This window comes from Semicossyphus pulcher, unplaced genomic scaffold, assembly GCF_022749685.1.
Source record: "Semicossyphus pulcher isolate SPU_LCO1_2020_fin unplaced genomic scaffold, fSemPul1.0.p SCAF_18, whole genome shotgun sequence".
In the NCBI taxonomy this organism is placed as follows: domain Eukaryota; kingdom Metazoa; phylum Chordata; class Actinopteri; order Labriformes; family Labridae; genus Semicossyphus; species Semicossyphus pulcher.
Window position 1 is genome coordinate 7,020,520 of NW_027211691.1, and position 15,419 is coordinate 7,035,938.

General features: G+C 39.0%; 1 protein-coding gene across 1 annotated transcript; it reads left to right on the forward strand.

Annotated features, from left to right (window-relative positions):
- Nucleotides 1–2,240: 2,240 nt before the first annotated feature.
- On the forward strand, nt 2,241–8,641 carry hccsb (holocytochrome c synthase b). Its single transcript, XM_069667265.1, has 8 exons — nt 2,241–2,326; nt 3,149–3,263; nt 3,392–3,439; nt 3,576–3,700; nt 4,199–4,347; nt 4,831–4,950; nt 5,166–5,252; nt 6,541–8,641. The coding sequence occupies exons 2-8, from the start codon at nt 3,155–3,157 to the stop codon at nt 6,737–6,739; spliced, it is 837 nt and encodes a 278-aa protein (XP_069523366.1). The 5' UTR covers nt 2,241–2,326; nt 3,149–3,154; the 3' UTR covers nt 6,740–8,641.
- Nucleotides 8,642–15,419: the final 6,778 nt, after the last annotated feature.

Consider the following 15,419-nt stretch of genomic DNA (forward strand, 5'->3'; position numbering starts at 1 on the left):
ATTGTGGTTAACTGACTAAATGCAAGTTTTTGAGAAGATGCATCCCTAAAGAGAATATTCAATTTAAAGGATGAAAACCCCTGTGTGTCCTAAAAGAACTGAAATGTTTACTTATATAAAATTGTATTTTGGCTTACACACTAAAGGTGGTGATACACATATCAACTTTGACATCAACGTCAACAGACAACATCAGTGTTCAATGTTGACTGTACACTTTTATATTAAAAAAGGTCAACCTCCTCTGATCTGGAAATGTCAGACTGTCAGGTTCCGATAAATATAGTTATTTTTAAAAAAACTAGCTATCACAACTCATAATGCCAGGAAACCATCATTGGATTAGAGTAGGGCAGAAGCCCTGCGTCAATATTCAGTATTCTGATTGCAATTACCTCAGTTGTAACATTAAATTATATATATATCTTTAGGGGGAAGAGTGCCCTGTAGTCTGCCTATGGACTGCAGTTGTTGGGTCCTGACGTTGACAGAATTTAGACAAATGGACAGAGAGTTGGAGAGCATCTAGGCCTCTTGGCATTTTACTTCAGTTAATAGTTGATTACAAGTGAATCGATTAATAGATGATAAAAAACAATTCAACATCTAAAAAACAGGATGACAGGAAAGACACCTAACCCTGTTGTAGACCTAATAAAAAAACAAAACACTAATTTAAAAAATGTAGTACAACGTTATTGCTGCAAATACAGAAATATATTTACAAGAATTACTGCCATGGTTTCAGTGTAGTTGAAAAGTGATTCATTTGTATTTTAGATAGACTTGACTCCTGGAACTATAGTTTTAGGATATACTTAAGACTTACTATAATACATGTTTTTTTCATGGATTTCTTAATTTTTCAAATTTTACTTTAAATATTCATTGGTAAAATTAGTTGAACTATATTGTAACTTTAATATATATATTACGAATGAAGATGGTTAACATTTTGCATGAAATGACTGTACCACTGTGCCAACCATAAGACGGTCTTGGTTCCCTCTAGTTGTCAGATAGTATACTACAGGAATAACTCTGTTTAGTAACAAAGAGGGGAGTTAGATGGAACGAGTAAACGTTGTTGGTAACTTTTTATATGATCAAAACATTGATTTAAAATCCTAATGTATACTGAACTTTTAGGATATTTATCTATGACTGTATGATGACAATAGGTTATTGGAGTCTAATAATAATTGCTAAATTAACTCTTTGGACCTTTTAGGGCTGCTGTAGGATTAGGCTTTTTTAAATTGTATTTCCACATGTTTGAGAAAGGGGTAAACAAAGTATTACACACAGTATAAAATTAGGATGAAGATATAAAAAAAGGCTGTTTCATAAAGGAAGATTATGGTAAGTGGCTACATTACCCACATGTTATACTAAGAGGGCTCTCAAATGGGGTCCAGGGACCTCAAGGACTACTGCAGTGTGTTCCCGTGGTCCCCAAGACAAATCTTGGTTATCCCTCAGTAACAGAATAAATGTTTTTGTATTTCACTGGTTTCAAACACTTACTGTAATTAGACAACTCGATAAAAATCTGTAAAATACGGTGGAAATATGGCGGGTCCTTGACGTTAAAAGAACCACCAAATGGCCAAAGTTCTGATAGCTTTGCTATTTGTCAGTCCTTTTAGTGTTCCAAAATACAGTTTAATTTTATTCTTTAAGTGTTGAATATTGGGTTTCCTTTCAGACCATTTGCATTTATACATATGCAATTCCCCATGTAGAAGGAGGAGGTTTAAAAAAAGATAGCATTTCTGTCCAGATCATTTTTCCCATAAAAAAGAACATCTCTTTTCAGTAAATAAATATTGGTTCCACATAACATCAAATACATCAATACATTCAATCAAGAGGAATTTCGCATAAATGCATTCATAAAATAAATTAAGAACAGTTTCTCAGACAGTTTTACAGAACACACAGGATTCAGAAAGATAATTTCTATATTCTTTATATAAAGCAATTTGTTGGCTAGATTAAATGAATCATTTTAAAATAAAATTAAGAGATTTTGTTGTTAACTGTTTCATATTTTGTATTACAGTGAGTCCAGACAAAATCCCAATTAATATTGTCAAACTGATTATCCAAATAATGTTTGCTACGAGGAGTTGCAGGGCTTCCATGAAGATTGTGTTGTGTTAGGACAGTTACATATCGCCGTGGACAACGTGATGACGTAGTAACTTACGTACGGCTCAGTTGCGCAACTACTTCTGGGTAACGTCGTCTGTCCTGCACGTTGACATTGGGATAGTAACCTGACAGAAAGCAGAAAGCACTTCTCAGCTGACTTTTCTATCAGGTAAGTTTGTTATCTCTGTCACTTTCACGATGTTTTCATCCTACTGTGGTTTAAGTGAATAAACGGCAGCTTAAAGAAGTTTTCCGAATGTACTGTCAACCCCATTAAATCTTTAACCAAAGACGACAGTAGACATATAAGCTAACGTTAGCATAGTTGCTAGGTAGACCGGCTAACGGTGAATATGAGTATCAAATGCTAGTATTGACTTGGCGTGATGTGCAGACGGCTTTGCAATTTCGTTTTACTTAATTATACCACAGAATAACACATATGGTGGGGGATTCGGGGGTCTCGTAACTACCCGGCTATTAGCCAGCGTTACTCGGTTAGCTAGGCGCAGCTCACTTCCATTGAAGCTATCAGGCTAGGGTTAATCGTGAGGTCAAATAAGGATACCGTCGGTTAACCTGTTCAGCTTACTGCAGTATAACACTAACACGTGACGTTTATATTAGCCATAGGAACTCTCTTCAAAAGGAAAGTGTCAATTTACACATTTACCTCAGCCTAACCTTAGCTTACTTACATCATGCTCTGCTCTGTCGAGGCTAGCTATCTTAGGTCTATTAGGTGAGTAATTGTTGCTATAATGCAGTTCCCTATCTGCCGTCGAGGATTTCCAAGGGGCAGAACATTGTTCACATGCATGATATTTGTGTCAAATAGATCCTTATGTAGTCTCTTGTACAAGTTTCGAACACCTGCAGACTACAGGCAGATACCAAGTCCCAGATTTTACTACCAGTTATCTACAACAGTGTGTCTGACATGAAGTTAGGACAATCTAATTGTCTTGCTTGTGATTTCCACATTGCACAGGGCAGGATGGGAGCCTCCTTGTCCACACCTGCTGCTCCAACTGTCAGGGCAGAGGCCATGATGGCCACCCCTCCTCAGGGCTGCCCCATGCACCAAGAAGCCCAGCCTGTTAAAGGTGACGATAAATGATAATGCTTTTAACTGTTCTGCTGTTATGTCAATATATTATGATGTATAATCTAATTTTATTTTTAATTATGGTTGTTTAATTTGTTGTTAACATATTATTTGTTTGTTTCTTAGTGTCTCCACCTTCAGAGTGTCCCATGCATCAAGCTCAGCCTGTAAAAGGTATAGGCCTACATTTTACCATCTGTGCAATGCAGTTCTTTTACATTATTGAAGGCAAATAGATTTAAGTATTAGCCTTGTACTGTGGTGGGTTTTGTACCCATTATGCCTCAATCAGTTGTCTTGTTTCCTGTAGTGTCTCCTCCATCAGAGTGTCCGATGCATCAACCAGCAGCAGGTCCAGCTCACCAGGACCGGGCCTATGAGTATGTGGAGTGTCCCATGAAAGGCGGGAACAGTGACATCGACCCGGCAAACATGGTACCTGCACTGCTGTAGTGGAGGAAAAGAGAGAGACGAGGCTGTGTGGATGAGGAAGAGAGTTAAAATACAGTATGAAAGCCAAGCAGAAATAAATTGTCAGTCTTGAAAGTCTTCAGTCTTTTGACCACCACTTGGACAGGATTGCAATTTGTTTCTTGCACAATAAAAGATTAAACACAAAAAGGATTACAACTCACAAACACACAATTGTTTATAGAGACTATCTTGTTTGTTGCGTTCTTTAAAATATAAAATATTTTCTGTTAGTTCAGTGGTAATCATGCCCATACTCAGTTGGTCCTATTTGGGGCCTGAATTTGCTCTCTCTTGGATAAGTAATGTATCTCTGTTGTCCTGTGTCTGAATCCTGAATTTAGGTTGCCATACCTGTCACATATCTAATCATAATCGGCACATTTTTAGAGATAAAAGTGTAGATTATGTTGATTTTATATTTTTTATTTATTTCTTTATTTTTACCCCGTGTGTGCACAGATGCCCCCTCCTAACCAAAAGCCAGCCCCGGACCAACCTTTCAGCCTGTCTGTCTCCAGAGAGGAGTCAACCATACCTCGTCACAACACGGAGAACAACTGGGTTTACCCGTCTGAGCAGATGTTCTGGAACGCCATGCTACGGAAAGGGTTAGTCCATACTGTAAAGCCCTGTTATGCCAGTTCATCACCAGATGGGTAAAAATATAACACAGAAGTAGGCAAGAATAGCAAACTTAATGGTGCACATGTAAAGGAAAACTTTAGAGGTCACAGTAAAACACAAGTTTTGTGAAAGCCATGGTTTGTAGAGGTCAGCAAACATTTTTTTATGCATTCCACTCTTCATCCACTGTGGTTACAACTTAAAGGGAAACATGACGCTCTCTGTTACTGTTTTGTGCCAAAGCTTTCCTTAAGTAAATGTTTTGTAATTTATATTTTGCAAGTTAAAAGATGTACACGAGGTTTGACATTGTCAAAGGTAATTTAACTAGATTTTTTTTTGGCATTTTATGATTAATTGCTAATGCTATTTAACCATGAGTTTGTTGATTACATTGACACACTTATTTAGAAGGGAGTAGATAGCAGTGTAGAGGCAGAAAAGAAACTCTTTTGTTTGTGCTGCAGGTGGCGCTGGCGGGAGGATGACCTTGCTGCTCAAGATATGACCAACATCATTAATATCCACAACAAGAATAATGAGCAGGCCTGGCACGAGATCCTGAAATGGGAGGCAATGCATGCACAGTAAGTGAACACCAACTAGCCAAAAGACTTTTATTCCCTTTCTAACCATTCTGAAACAAATCCTCCCATTAAAAACTACAATTAAAGTAGCATCTAATGTAAATAACTCTATACGCATCAACATCACTACAACATATTGTCTGTCCTTTAAATGGTCTGCTTGAACACCATTGTATTGTGAGTTAATTGACTGTTTGTCTTGTTTTTTCTTACAGGGAATGTCCATGCGGGCCGACCTTGAAGAGGTTTGGTGGTAAAGCTAAAGAGTTCTCACCCAGGGCTCGCTTACGCCACTGGATGGGGTGAGCTCCTTCACATGCCCGAATTTCAGTCATAACTTGGATGTCCACCTCAAAAATGCAGTTAATTTCCGTAAATGAATCTTAATTAACCTTAATTTCTAATTTTTTTTGCACTAATATAGAACCATTTTTTTACATTCTCAGCCAAAACTATAATTTTTATGGTGTGTCAATCTAAAATATTAGAAAGTAATGGCAACCCCATCTTTTGCTCAGTGCTCCCAGGATTTTGTAAATTGCAGCAATTAATATCACAGAAATCCTCAAATCAGCTGATGCTGTCAAAAGCAGCCTGACCAGGAGCGAACATGATATGATTTATGATAAACAGTCCATCATAAGATGTAAGTTGGTGAAGAAAAGTTGGTATGTTAAACTTCAAATGAAACATTTTTTTAAATTCCTAAAGCCAGAAACATTGTTTAACATTTCATGTCAACATCATATCAAATCTAAAACCACAGTGGAGTGGACTAGATCGTCAATAGTTTAAGTGGTGGTTTGTAATTTATGTTTAGATGTTATGCTACTTTCACTGTTGGGTGCTACAGCTGCTGTACTGGCTTATATGTGTGTGTTCCTTTTTTATTTCTGTTTCATGCAAAACATCTAGCTTATCTCGGATGGCATTAAAGGACACAACTATTTAAAAAAAAAAAAAGAAATTACAACTTACATAGAACTTGCATATGCCGGTAATAGATACATATGTGAAATAAAAAAATGGTTATATATTCTTTCAAATTACATATTTAAAGTTACTTATTCACATGTAGGCAACAACTGTACAATATGTCAGTACGAATATTGTACAGTGTAATATGTGCAAGGGGAAAATTAGAATTTATAACAATAATCAAAGTGCCATAACAGAAGAAAGAACATTACACCAATAGTATTCGAACACCATTGGTGTATGTCATCAAAAAGTGGTTGCTACTGTTGTTTGTCAGTGGAACACAGTAGCAGCATACCATTATACAATTATATGTGCCAGAGAAACACAAGTGACATACTGCTAGAACAGCAGTTTAACACCAATTGTCAGCTGTGGCTCCTTCAGAATTGGTGTATAACACTATAAATGAGTGGCAGACCATCCCTCTTTACACCGCTTGCTCGATTACCATCAATACAATCTGATGTTAGTGATGTCAAAACTCAGATGCCAACAGACACTGTCATTTTGTACATGTTTGCTTCCATTGCAGCTTTAAAGCACAACATACCAGTCTCTGATATCTAATATGTAAAGGTACTAACTTCTGACGCTTCTCACTCTCATTAGCTATGAGCTGCCTTTTGACCGCCACGACTGGATCATTGACCGCTGTGGGAAGGAGGTGCGCTACGTCATCGACTATTACGACGGTGAAATAGACAAAGATACCTACAAGTTCTCCATCCTGGATGTACGCCCCGCCTTCGATTCTATAGATGCCGTCTGGGATCGCATGAAGGTGGCCTGGTGGCGCTGGACCTCCTAAAGGAGTCAGACAATTACACACACACACAAATATGTATAGGTCACACATACAATGACTGTGAAACTGGCACTCCTCATTTCAGCTTACTACATGATGTGTGGTGGTGTGAAAAGAACCATAAACAAGACTCATGAAGAAAAAGAAATTGACTTATACTATGTTAGTTAGACTGTTTGGTCATATGAAGCTTTATCTGCTAATTATATTGTCATCAATGTAAAGTGTCATTTTAAGTTCATATTGCAGCTCACTGGTCTCTCAAACAGAATCTAAGCCTCTTGGCTCGTGTCTTAGAAGTGTCTGTCGAACAGGTCACATGTGGCTCAAGCTCTGTCTGAGAAACTGCCTTCACTCTGCTCTTACTTCAGATATATATAAAAGAACTCATGTTAAGGAACCCTCCACAAATCATACAAAGTTGACCATAGGAGTTATTTATTAATGCCTTCAGTGGCTCTGGTGGAGCGTTGTCAAGTCAAAGAAAATAACCCTGATGACCTCATTACGACATCATCAGGGTTATCTCAGTTTGTAGGCCTGGAGACTACAAATTCATAACAGAAAATCTGCATTTTAAAATGCATGGCCACCAAGGGCTGAAAGATGTGATTATGTGGCTTTGTGGGAAATGTGGCATCCATCATCCATTTTTATTATATCTTGCACTCTAGCAGTGCATTAATGGAAAGTCAATACCACTGAGGCAGGAGAACCCCTTTAAGTTGAAAGTTCAGATTCCTCGAATTTTTCGTGCATCTAAAAAAGAGTTGTTAATCTGCTGTACTGCAGAGTATTGCTTCTAAATTAAAATATGTTATATGGCAGCTTTGTAATAATTGATGCGTCTTTTGAAGCATTTACAACAGACATAAAATCCAGAGAAGTGCAATGCCACAACATTTTAAGATGATTAAAATTGCATATGAGACAAAACCTCTAAAGGTAATATTTGATATGTTAACTTTGATTTTTAATAGCTGTTAAGGGGACAGAAAACACAATCTGGTAACTGTAACGTACAAATGTACACAACCTTCCTTAAATTTCTGTTTTTTACGTAAATGGCCCAAAAATGTTTCCAGAAACAACCTGCAGTGTTGGAATCCTTCAGGCAGACTGAAGCTTGTTCAGAGTGCACCAACAATTCCAGTGGCAGTTTGAGTTGAGAACACTTAGTGACCCTGTTCACTTGTCTTACTTCTCAGTGCTGTATCTCCTCAGATCCATCCTGTCAGGTTTTCTGGAGCACAGTGAAGAGGTTTTGAATTGACAGGAAAACTGTAATTGGTGAGATGATTGTGTAGTGGGTTATGGGTGTGTTGGTCTAGTTTGATGGACCTTCAGGTGATATAGTTATATTTTTTTAAAAGGACATGGATGGATATGAGCCTTGCTATTAAACTCTGGTCACACTTTTCCCTTTCCCTTCTTGTTGTGGTTATTTAGCCCCGTCTTCCTCAGTTGGATTTTGAGAGCTGATGCTTGTGAGGAGAAATTCATTGCTGACTCCATTTCACAAACTTAATCATGTTCTTGCAGCATATATCGTAAACTGTTCATTTCCCGGTTAATGATGAAAAGGGATAAAAGTTTCTCAGTTAATCTGAAATGTTATGTATCAGATATGCTTGGGTTTTTTTTTTGCTCTTGCATTGTTTAAGAAATGTTTCTCTCCAGCTTCCTCAAAACTGTCAGATTGCTTTGTTTCAGCTCTGGTATAAAATTTATTTTGCGCAGATATCCATTTGTATTTATTGTTAAATGAATGAGTGTCAACATCTGTGTTCAGAATCTTGATGCTTTTATTTCTTTGATGCTTTCGTTCCCAGATAACGTGTTGATTTTACTAGCTCTGGTGGTAAACTAAACTATCAATAAAGCTGGTTGTCTTCTGCCTCTAAATATTTGCCTCCATCTTCAAAAGATGCAAACACTACATGGCCAAAACCTAGCAGGGATTTGCAACAAATGATGTTGGGCATGAGACCTAGCTCACAGTTGGTGTTCAAGGTAATTCAAAGTGTACTGGATTGAGTTGAGGTCAAAGCTCTGTGCAGGCTTGTCAAGTATTTCCCTAGCAAACTGTGAGTTTCTTTCTTAAAGCTGCCTATGTGCATGGTAGAACACTTGTGCTGAAGTGGGGATGGGACAAACACTGTTGAAAGTAGTAATAACACAAAAAGCAGCTATAGGTCACCCTGTCTATAGAGTGCATTTTTATCACCATCTGCTGGGCGTTGTGCTGAATTGCACCTAGTTTTTATAATTCTCCTGTCAGTATTTTGTCTCGACTTTGCTGCCCGATAAACCTAAAACAGGGTTAACCTACTTTACAACCTACTTTAACCTAACTTAAATAAAAATACAGACCCGAGACATCAAGTACTGATGGCTTAAGACAGGAAAAGATGAAACTGTAATGTTCAAGTCAAAGATTATTGAACTTGTATGGAACATTCATTATTTTAGTCAAAATCATCAAAACCTCAACATAAAAAAAGCAAAAGATACGGGGTTTTTTTGTGTTTTAATGTAGTTGTTATAAGTTCAGAAATGTAGCATACATGTACAAGAAGCAACATCACAATAAACATTAACATCAAATGAAAGTATAAAAATAAACCACCCAAAAAATCTTGGGAAAATATGAGAATTTGCATAAAATATTTTATTAGTTTGATTGTTATACTTGTGATATTCACACACACACACACGCACGCACGCACACACACACACATACACACACACACACACACACACACACACACACACACACACACACACACACACACACACACACACACTTTTTGTCTTTGTCGATTCAATTTTAAAGCCGAACACAAGAGGGAGGTATTTCACAAGAATTGGCTTTAATGATTTGTAGGAGAACATCACAATAAAAGCATCCCACATTAACAAATTCTGATGTTCTGTCATGAGTCCATTTGGTTTGGATGAGTGCTCTACCTTTTACATATTTATGACATTACTGTGTAACTTTATTTATCATACAGACCTTAACGCTTTTTCTTTTTCTTTATCTTTGTCACTTTTTATTTTTTCAGCAGTGAGAATACCTCCTTTTTTTTTTTTTTTATTTAACTAAGAATTTAATAAATTTCAAAGCCTGTCATTAACAGAAAACCTATTTAGAAATTTGCTCGATATTTTCAGAGATGTAAGAACCTGACAGCGAGGTGGAGTCCCTGACGGTTACCTGGCAACTGCTCCAGGCCAAGAAAAAAAAGAAGACGTTTTTTTATGGATTAAGTGAATGAGACATGATGTGTTAATTAGTGAGCTTTAGAGCTGCTGGTAGATGTGTTTTGTTACCTTTGCTTACCCCCTACTTTAAGCTTTTACTACTACACAGGCATGAGGTTGAAAGTAAATGAGTGCATTTCCTAAAACGCTGAACTATTCCTTTTAGGCAAGTGAGCTGATGTGTGTGGTGCAGGTTTTATAATGCATTTGTATATATATTAAAGGCTATGTATTGGTAGAATCCACAAGTTCCTTTCTGCCCACAGATAATGGAAAATGCTCTTCCTCTTTAAAATGACTTTTTGTTCTTCAGTTCACTTAAAGAAGAAATTATGCAGGCAGGCTCCGAGAGTTATTTTCTCTCTGTCCTCAAATGCCTTTTGTCCACAGAGCACATATGGCTGCATTGAATTTCTGATCAGCTATGGGTTATTCATGTAGGTGGATAGAGCGAGAGCCGAAAGCATAGTGAGGGCGGCGAACACAACATGTCTCGTGGCTGCTGCATTGCATTCTGGTCTATTAAGGCTCCTGTCAGTGGAGAAGCAGGTCCCTCTGCCTCTTGACTGATGGATTCCTGCCCGTATGATTGTTAAACGTCAGCGCATAAGGAAAACATCTGTCTTTAAATCTAAAGGGGGCTGACACCTGATATTTACAGTCCATGCTGAAGACAACGTGATGTCTCAACATGACGTGTCATCAGCTATAATTGGCAAATCATTCGTCAGAACAAGAGCAGAACGGATCTGTGATGCATCATACATTTGGGTGGATTTTTCCTTTAAATACATGACTGTGTGGGTCGACCGCAGAGCCATGCGTATGTTGCCTGAAATAATGTGTGCATGTTGATTTCCCAAGTGTTTCAGAGGGGGCAGATAGCTGCACAGCACACAGCAGATGTCCAAACAGCCCCTGGCATTCCATGTGAAAGTCAGATATTTTAACATATCTGCTCTCTGCAGTCACCATTTCCATACCAAAGAAGGGCCTTTCAAGCCCTGTGTCTGCCACCAGCCACCCACTACCCCACCATTACCCAGCTCCGTCCACAAGTCTACTCACTATCAGCGTCAGGAATCATTTTGTCGGAGAGAGAGGCTGCTCTGTTTGCCGTTTTCTTTGACAGGGTGTGTTTGCTGGTTTATCTGCTAATCAGTGTGAATATGCAATCATTCAGTTGTCTTTGTGTGTGGAGGTATTGTCAATGTCAATTCTAAAATGCTTCTTGCTCAAGCTATTATAATAGCTCTGTATCGATTTGAAACAGCTTGCAGAGGAGAGGCGAATATATTGCTTCCAGGTTAATCTCAGTTATTATGATTTGGACATGCTCTTTTAAATAAAGCCATAAAAGTGAATCATGAAGCTGGTAAGGTCTTGGAGCCAAAACTGTGGCGTAATTGCAAGTAGAGGAAGAGTACCCTCCAATATTGTGAGAGAAACTCAGAGCAAGGCTAATGACCACATCCATTATTAATGGAACTTACAAATGTAATAAATCACTTTCATGGATTATTGTTTCCTAGACATAGAAGATGATGCACTGTGATATGGCCTTATTTATTTTATACTGATGCAAACTTCCTTCACTTCAAATGTGTAACAGACAGCTTCCGCCTTAAAGAATCACCTCTGGGTTGAAGGGACTCCAGAGTTGCCCTGGATGAGGGTAGGTGCGGGAATCTGAGCTGACGGCCGAGCGTCGCTTCTTTGGTGTGTTCCCTGGAGAACGAGAGAGTCACCTCTACATGCCTGTCACAGGAAAAAGGCTGTCACAGGAAAAAGGCTGTTGTTTGTTCTTATGAACTAAGCTACTTTTCAGAGTATGTGGCCCTGGAATGTCTCAGCAAAACCCTAAAAAAAGGTCCCCCCCAGTGACTATAATTCTGCAGGTCAATCTAAACAATCACTGGTAATTTTGGAGGGAGGAATAGCCTGCCCGATCTGAAGCCTATAGGTGTTTTGTGCTAGTCATGGATTGGCTATTACAATCACCATACTCGGAGATTTGGCCAGTAATTGATCTGTGCTTGTTGTGGCAGGAAGCTAAGAATCAGAAGAGGAGGAGGAGGAAGCCGTCTGAAGGAGTAGGCCTCCAGGCTTGTAAGCGCAGGCGTCCCTTGAAGCAGCAGACAGGTCCTGAGTGTCCAGGAGGGCTGCTTGTGTGTGGAATGAAGACTTGGATAATATTGTGAGGGACATTCAGTTGAGCCCGTAAAAGTTCTGGCTGGTACATGACTCAGGATGGAAAAGCAGGGCTTGCTCAGGCTGTTTTTAGCAGATGAGGAGAACTACTGACCCGAAGAGGGGATATAGCCAGTGGAAAGTACAGTTAAAGTTACTCAAAACATACCAAGATCCCCAAGATCCAGGGGAAGCCTCACCCATATCCTAGACAGAGGTCCCCTTGAGAGTCATGAAGCTCCTTAGTGCCAAGGGTTCATGTGCTGATGTGATTCAACCTGAGATGCGGAAGACTCTGGATGTTTTTTGGGCCATGGTTGACAGCCCTCTTCCGTGTTTCATGCTCGTCAGGGACAGTGCCTTTGAAGTTAAAGACTTGGGTGGTGGTACCCATTTTTTAAAAAGGGGGCCCTCAAAGTGTACTCATGTTATTGCGACCAGTTCTTTACTCCCGCAGGGCTTAGGGGTGGGGGCGTTCTTGAGTTGGAAAAGGCCTATGACTGTGTCTACCAGAGAGGAGCATAGAGTTCCAGGCCACGCTATAAGCCAAACATCTTCTCAGTGTGGGTCGGCTTCCAGCTAAAGTGAGGGGTGTGTTTGGTTTGGAAACCTCAGAATTTTGCCTCGGCTGGTAAGTGTGAAGTGATCAGAGTCAACGACTACAAATCTAAGGCAATAGTTCTCTGCCAGAAAAATGGTGGACTACTTCTTTCTGGTCGGGAATTAATTACTGCCTCAAGTGAAGAATTTCTCAGGACTTGTTCACAAGTGAGTGTAACATCGACAGATGGATTGAAGCAGCATAAGCAGTAAGGCGGGCATTGTACAGAATGTTTTGTGTATGGAGGTCGTTGAGCTGCAATACAAGCGGCCAAAATGGGCTTCCTTCACAGGGCGCTTGGGCTTAGCCTGAGAGAAGGAGCTCAGACATCTGGAGAGAGGAGCTAGCAGAGTTTGTTCACAGATGTAATTAGGATTGCTCCTGGGCATTGCCAACTGGGAGGAGACCCCAAGATAGACACAGAGGTCCCTGGAGGGATTACATATCTAATGTGGCCTAGTATACTCTAGGGGGAGCTGGAAAATGTTGCTGGGGAGAGGGACATCTGGACTAAATTGCTAAGCCTTCTGCCACCGCATATAGCAATTTGGTAGTATAGCATGTAGCGGCTAATGTGACAGACATTTGTAGTTAGTGGACCAGGAGTCGCTGTAGCAACTAGATAGTGAACATAGTGCAGCGTTTAGAAGTAGCAAAGAATTTATATTTTCACAAAAGAAGATCAATGGAGAGTGATATTTACATTCATCAGGTTGACACAAACACCCAAAAGGAACATTAACATTGCTCCGTGTCTTCTGGCAAAACACTAATGCATTTGTCATATTAGCTTAATAATAATATGTCACTGTTGCGTTTGCAGCTTGTTCTGCTGCCGTCAGTGGTCTAAAATCAGTGAAAGGCTCCATTCCCCTACATAGGTGTGCAACCAGTTGACAACAAGAGCCAGGCCTGTGCAGGATCAATTACTGCACAATGCCTGCCAGTACGATTTCTGTATACTCTGACAACAGTGACCTCATAGATCAAGGCGGCTGCAGTTTTAATAAATCTCTTATAGATTTCAGGTATGATTGGCCCTTGGAAGAATTTTTCTTTTCCCTTCCAGGTGTAAGTTCATTTATCCGAACTTTGCACCTTGGTCTTCGCCACCTCTAATAGCAAACGCCTGGTTTGCTTTTGTGACTTCCTCCTGCTGCAACCAACTGCTCTCATCCACTTTCCAGGCGAGGTGAAAATCAGCTCAAACAGTCCTTTTAAAAAGCTGCACACCTACAGGTGTTTCCACTTCACTCCCAATTAAATTCCTTTTGAGGATGGTGTGTGTAAACACTCTTCATGACTGACACCGTTCTGACCCTCTGATTAAATTCTTACACTTTTCTTCTTTTTATTAGCTGATGAAGCTTTGTGACCTGTATCTCCAACCAGCTCCACCTGAGATGAGTAATAAACAGAGGACTGAAAGGAAACACCTGTGTGGGTGCACAGTGTCTTTTATAATATGTTTGGTTAGAGTTTACTGTACCTATAATAAGGACTAGTTTCTTTTTTGTGAACAAATTCACACAGTTTTATTAAGAACAATTTTTCATCCTGATTATGAATATCAGATAAAGCAGGATTTAACACAAGATTGAACATTTCTATCAGGCAGCTTCACTTTTTAACATAAGCTTTAACCATAAACTTAAAGCTTAAACTTTCATTTTATATTAAGACTAAAATGTAAATGAGAGAAGCTTTATGAACAACAAATCAATTAATATTACAAGGCTGTTAATATAAAGAATTGAAAAAGAATTGAACAATTCAGAGCATGTGGATTAAGAAAAACAGAAAATCATTATACAGTTAAACATGCAGATAAGTATCCCTGCAGTTATGTAAGTAGGCTTTTAAACTGAAGAGAGTCATGTGGCAAAGCGTGTTTCAATTCATGGAAAGTTAATGAATTTTTCATTCTCTATTTATTTTTAATCGACTTGGATCTATTGTTGGCATAAAGACTCCACTTCCATAATCTTGTTAACTCTTACTTTTAATACTTTCTTTCCTTTCTAATGATTCCCTTAGGTTGAATGTTTTTTTGAGCTGTCGATGCTATATCTATGGCCATGTATTTGTTTATTCAACATGCATTAAGAGCAAAATGAGAAATCAGCAAACCGTGTAAGACTCATATTTAGTGATCCTCTGAAAATGAAGTAAATTTTTCACTAGCTGCTGTTATAAATATCCTTTTTGAAGACTGTGAGAAGTTACTGCCAAATTTACCAACTTGGAATCAGTGTAGTGGAAGCCTATGAAAATGAAGGATTTTATTATCCCTGGTTATTTTTACAGTCATGTCCCCTTAACTGACACACTGCCTGCCTCAGCTGATGGCTCGACTTAAGTGAGCTTTTCCTCCCCCCCCCCCTGTATATTTACAGACTGTAGCTTCTCAGGATACATGAGTTTTCTCAAGATACACAAACACCTGCAATCATGTCGGATAGAGTTTTAGAAACAACTATGTTATTTTTATTTTAAAGCAGAAAAAAACAATGGATGTGCTGTGCAGTGTTCCTAGTGGGTGAGTCAATGAGGGTTTATCAGTGTTAAATAGTTAGTTAGATTCTAGATCCATCCATCCCTCCATCCATTCTACACCTGACCTAC

Coding starts and splice junctions, on each gene's coding strand:
- hccsb (XM_069667265.1), top strand. CDS start 3,155: ATGGGAGCCTCCTTGTCCACACCTGCTGCTCCAACTGTCAGGGCAGAG. Junction 4,348..4,830: donor AACGCCATGCTACGGAAAGG/GTTAGTCCATAC, acceptor TTTGTGCTGCAG/GTGGCGCTGGCGGGAGGATG. Junction 4,951..5,165: donor TGGGAGGCAATGCATGCACA/GTAAGTGAACAC, acceptor TTTTTCTTACAG/GGAATGTCCATGCGGGCCGA.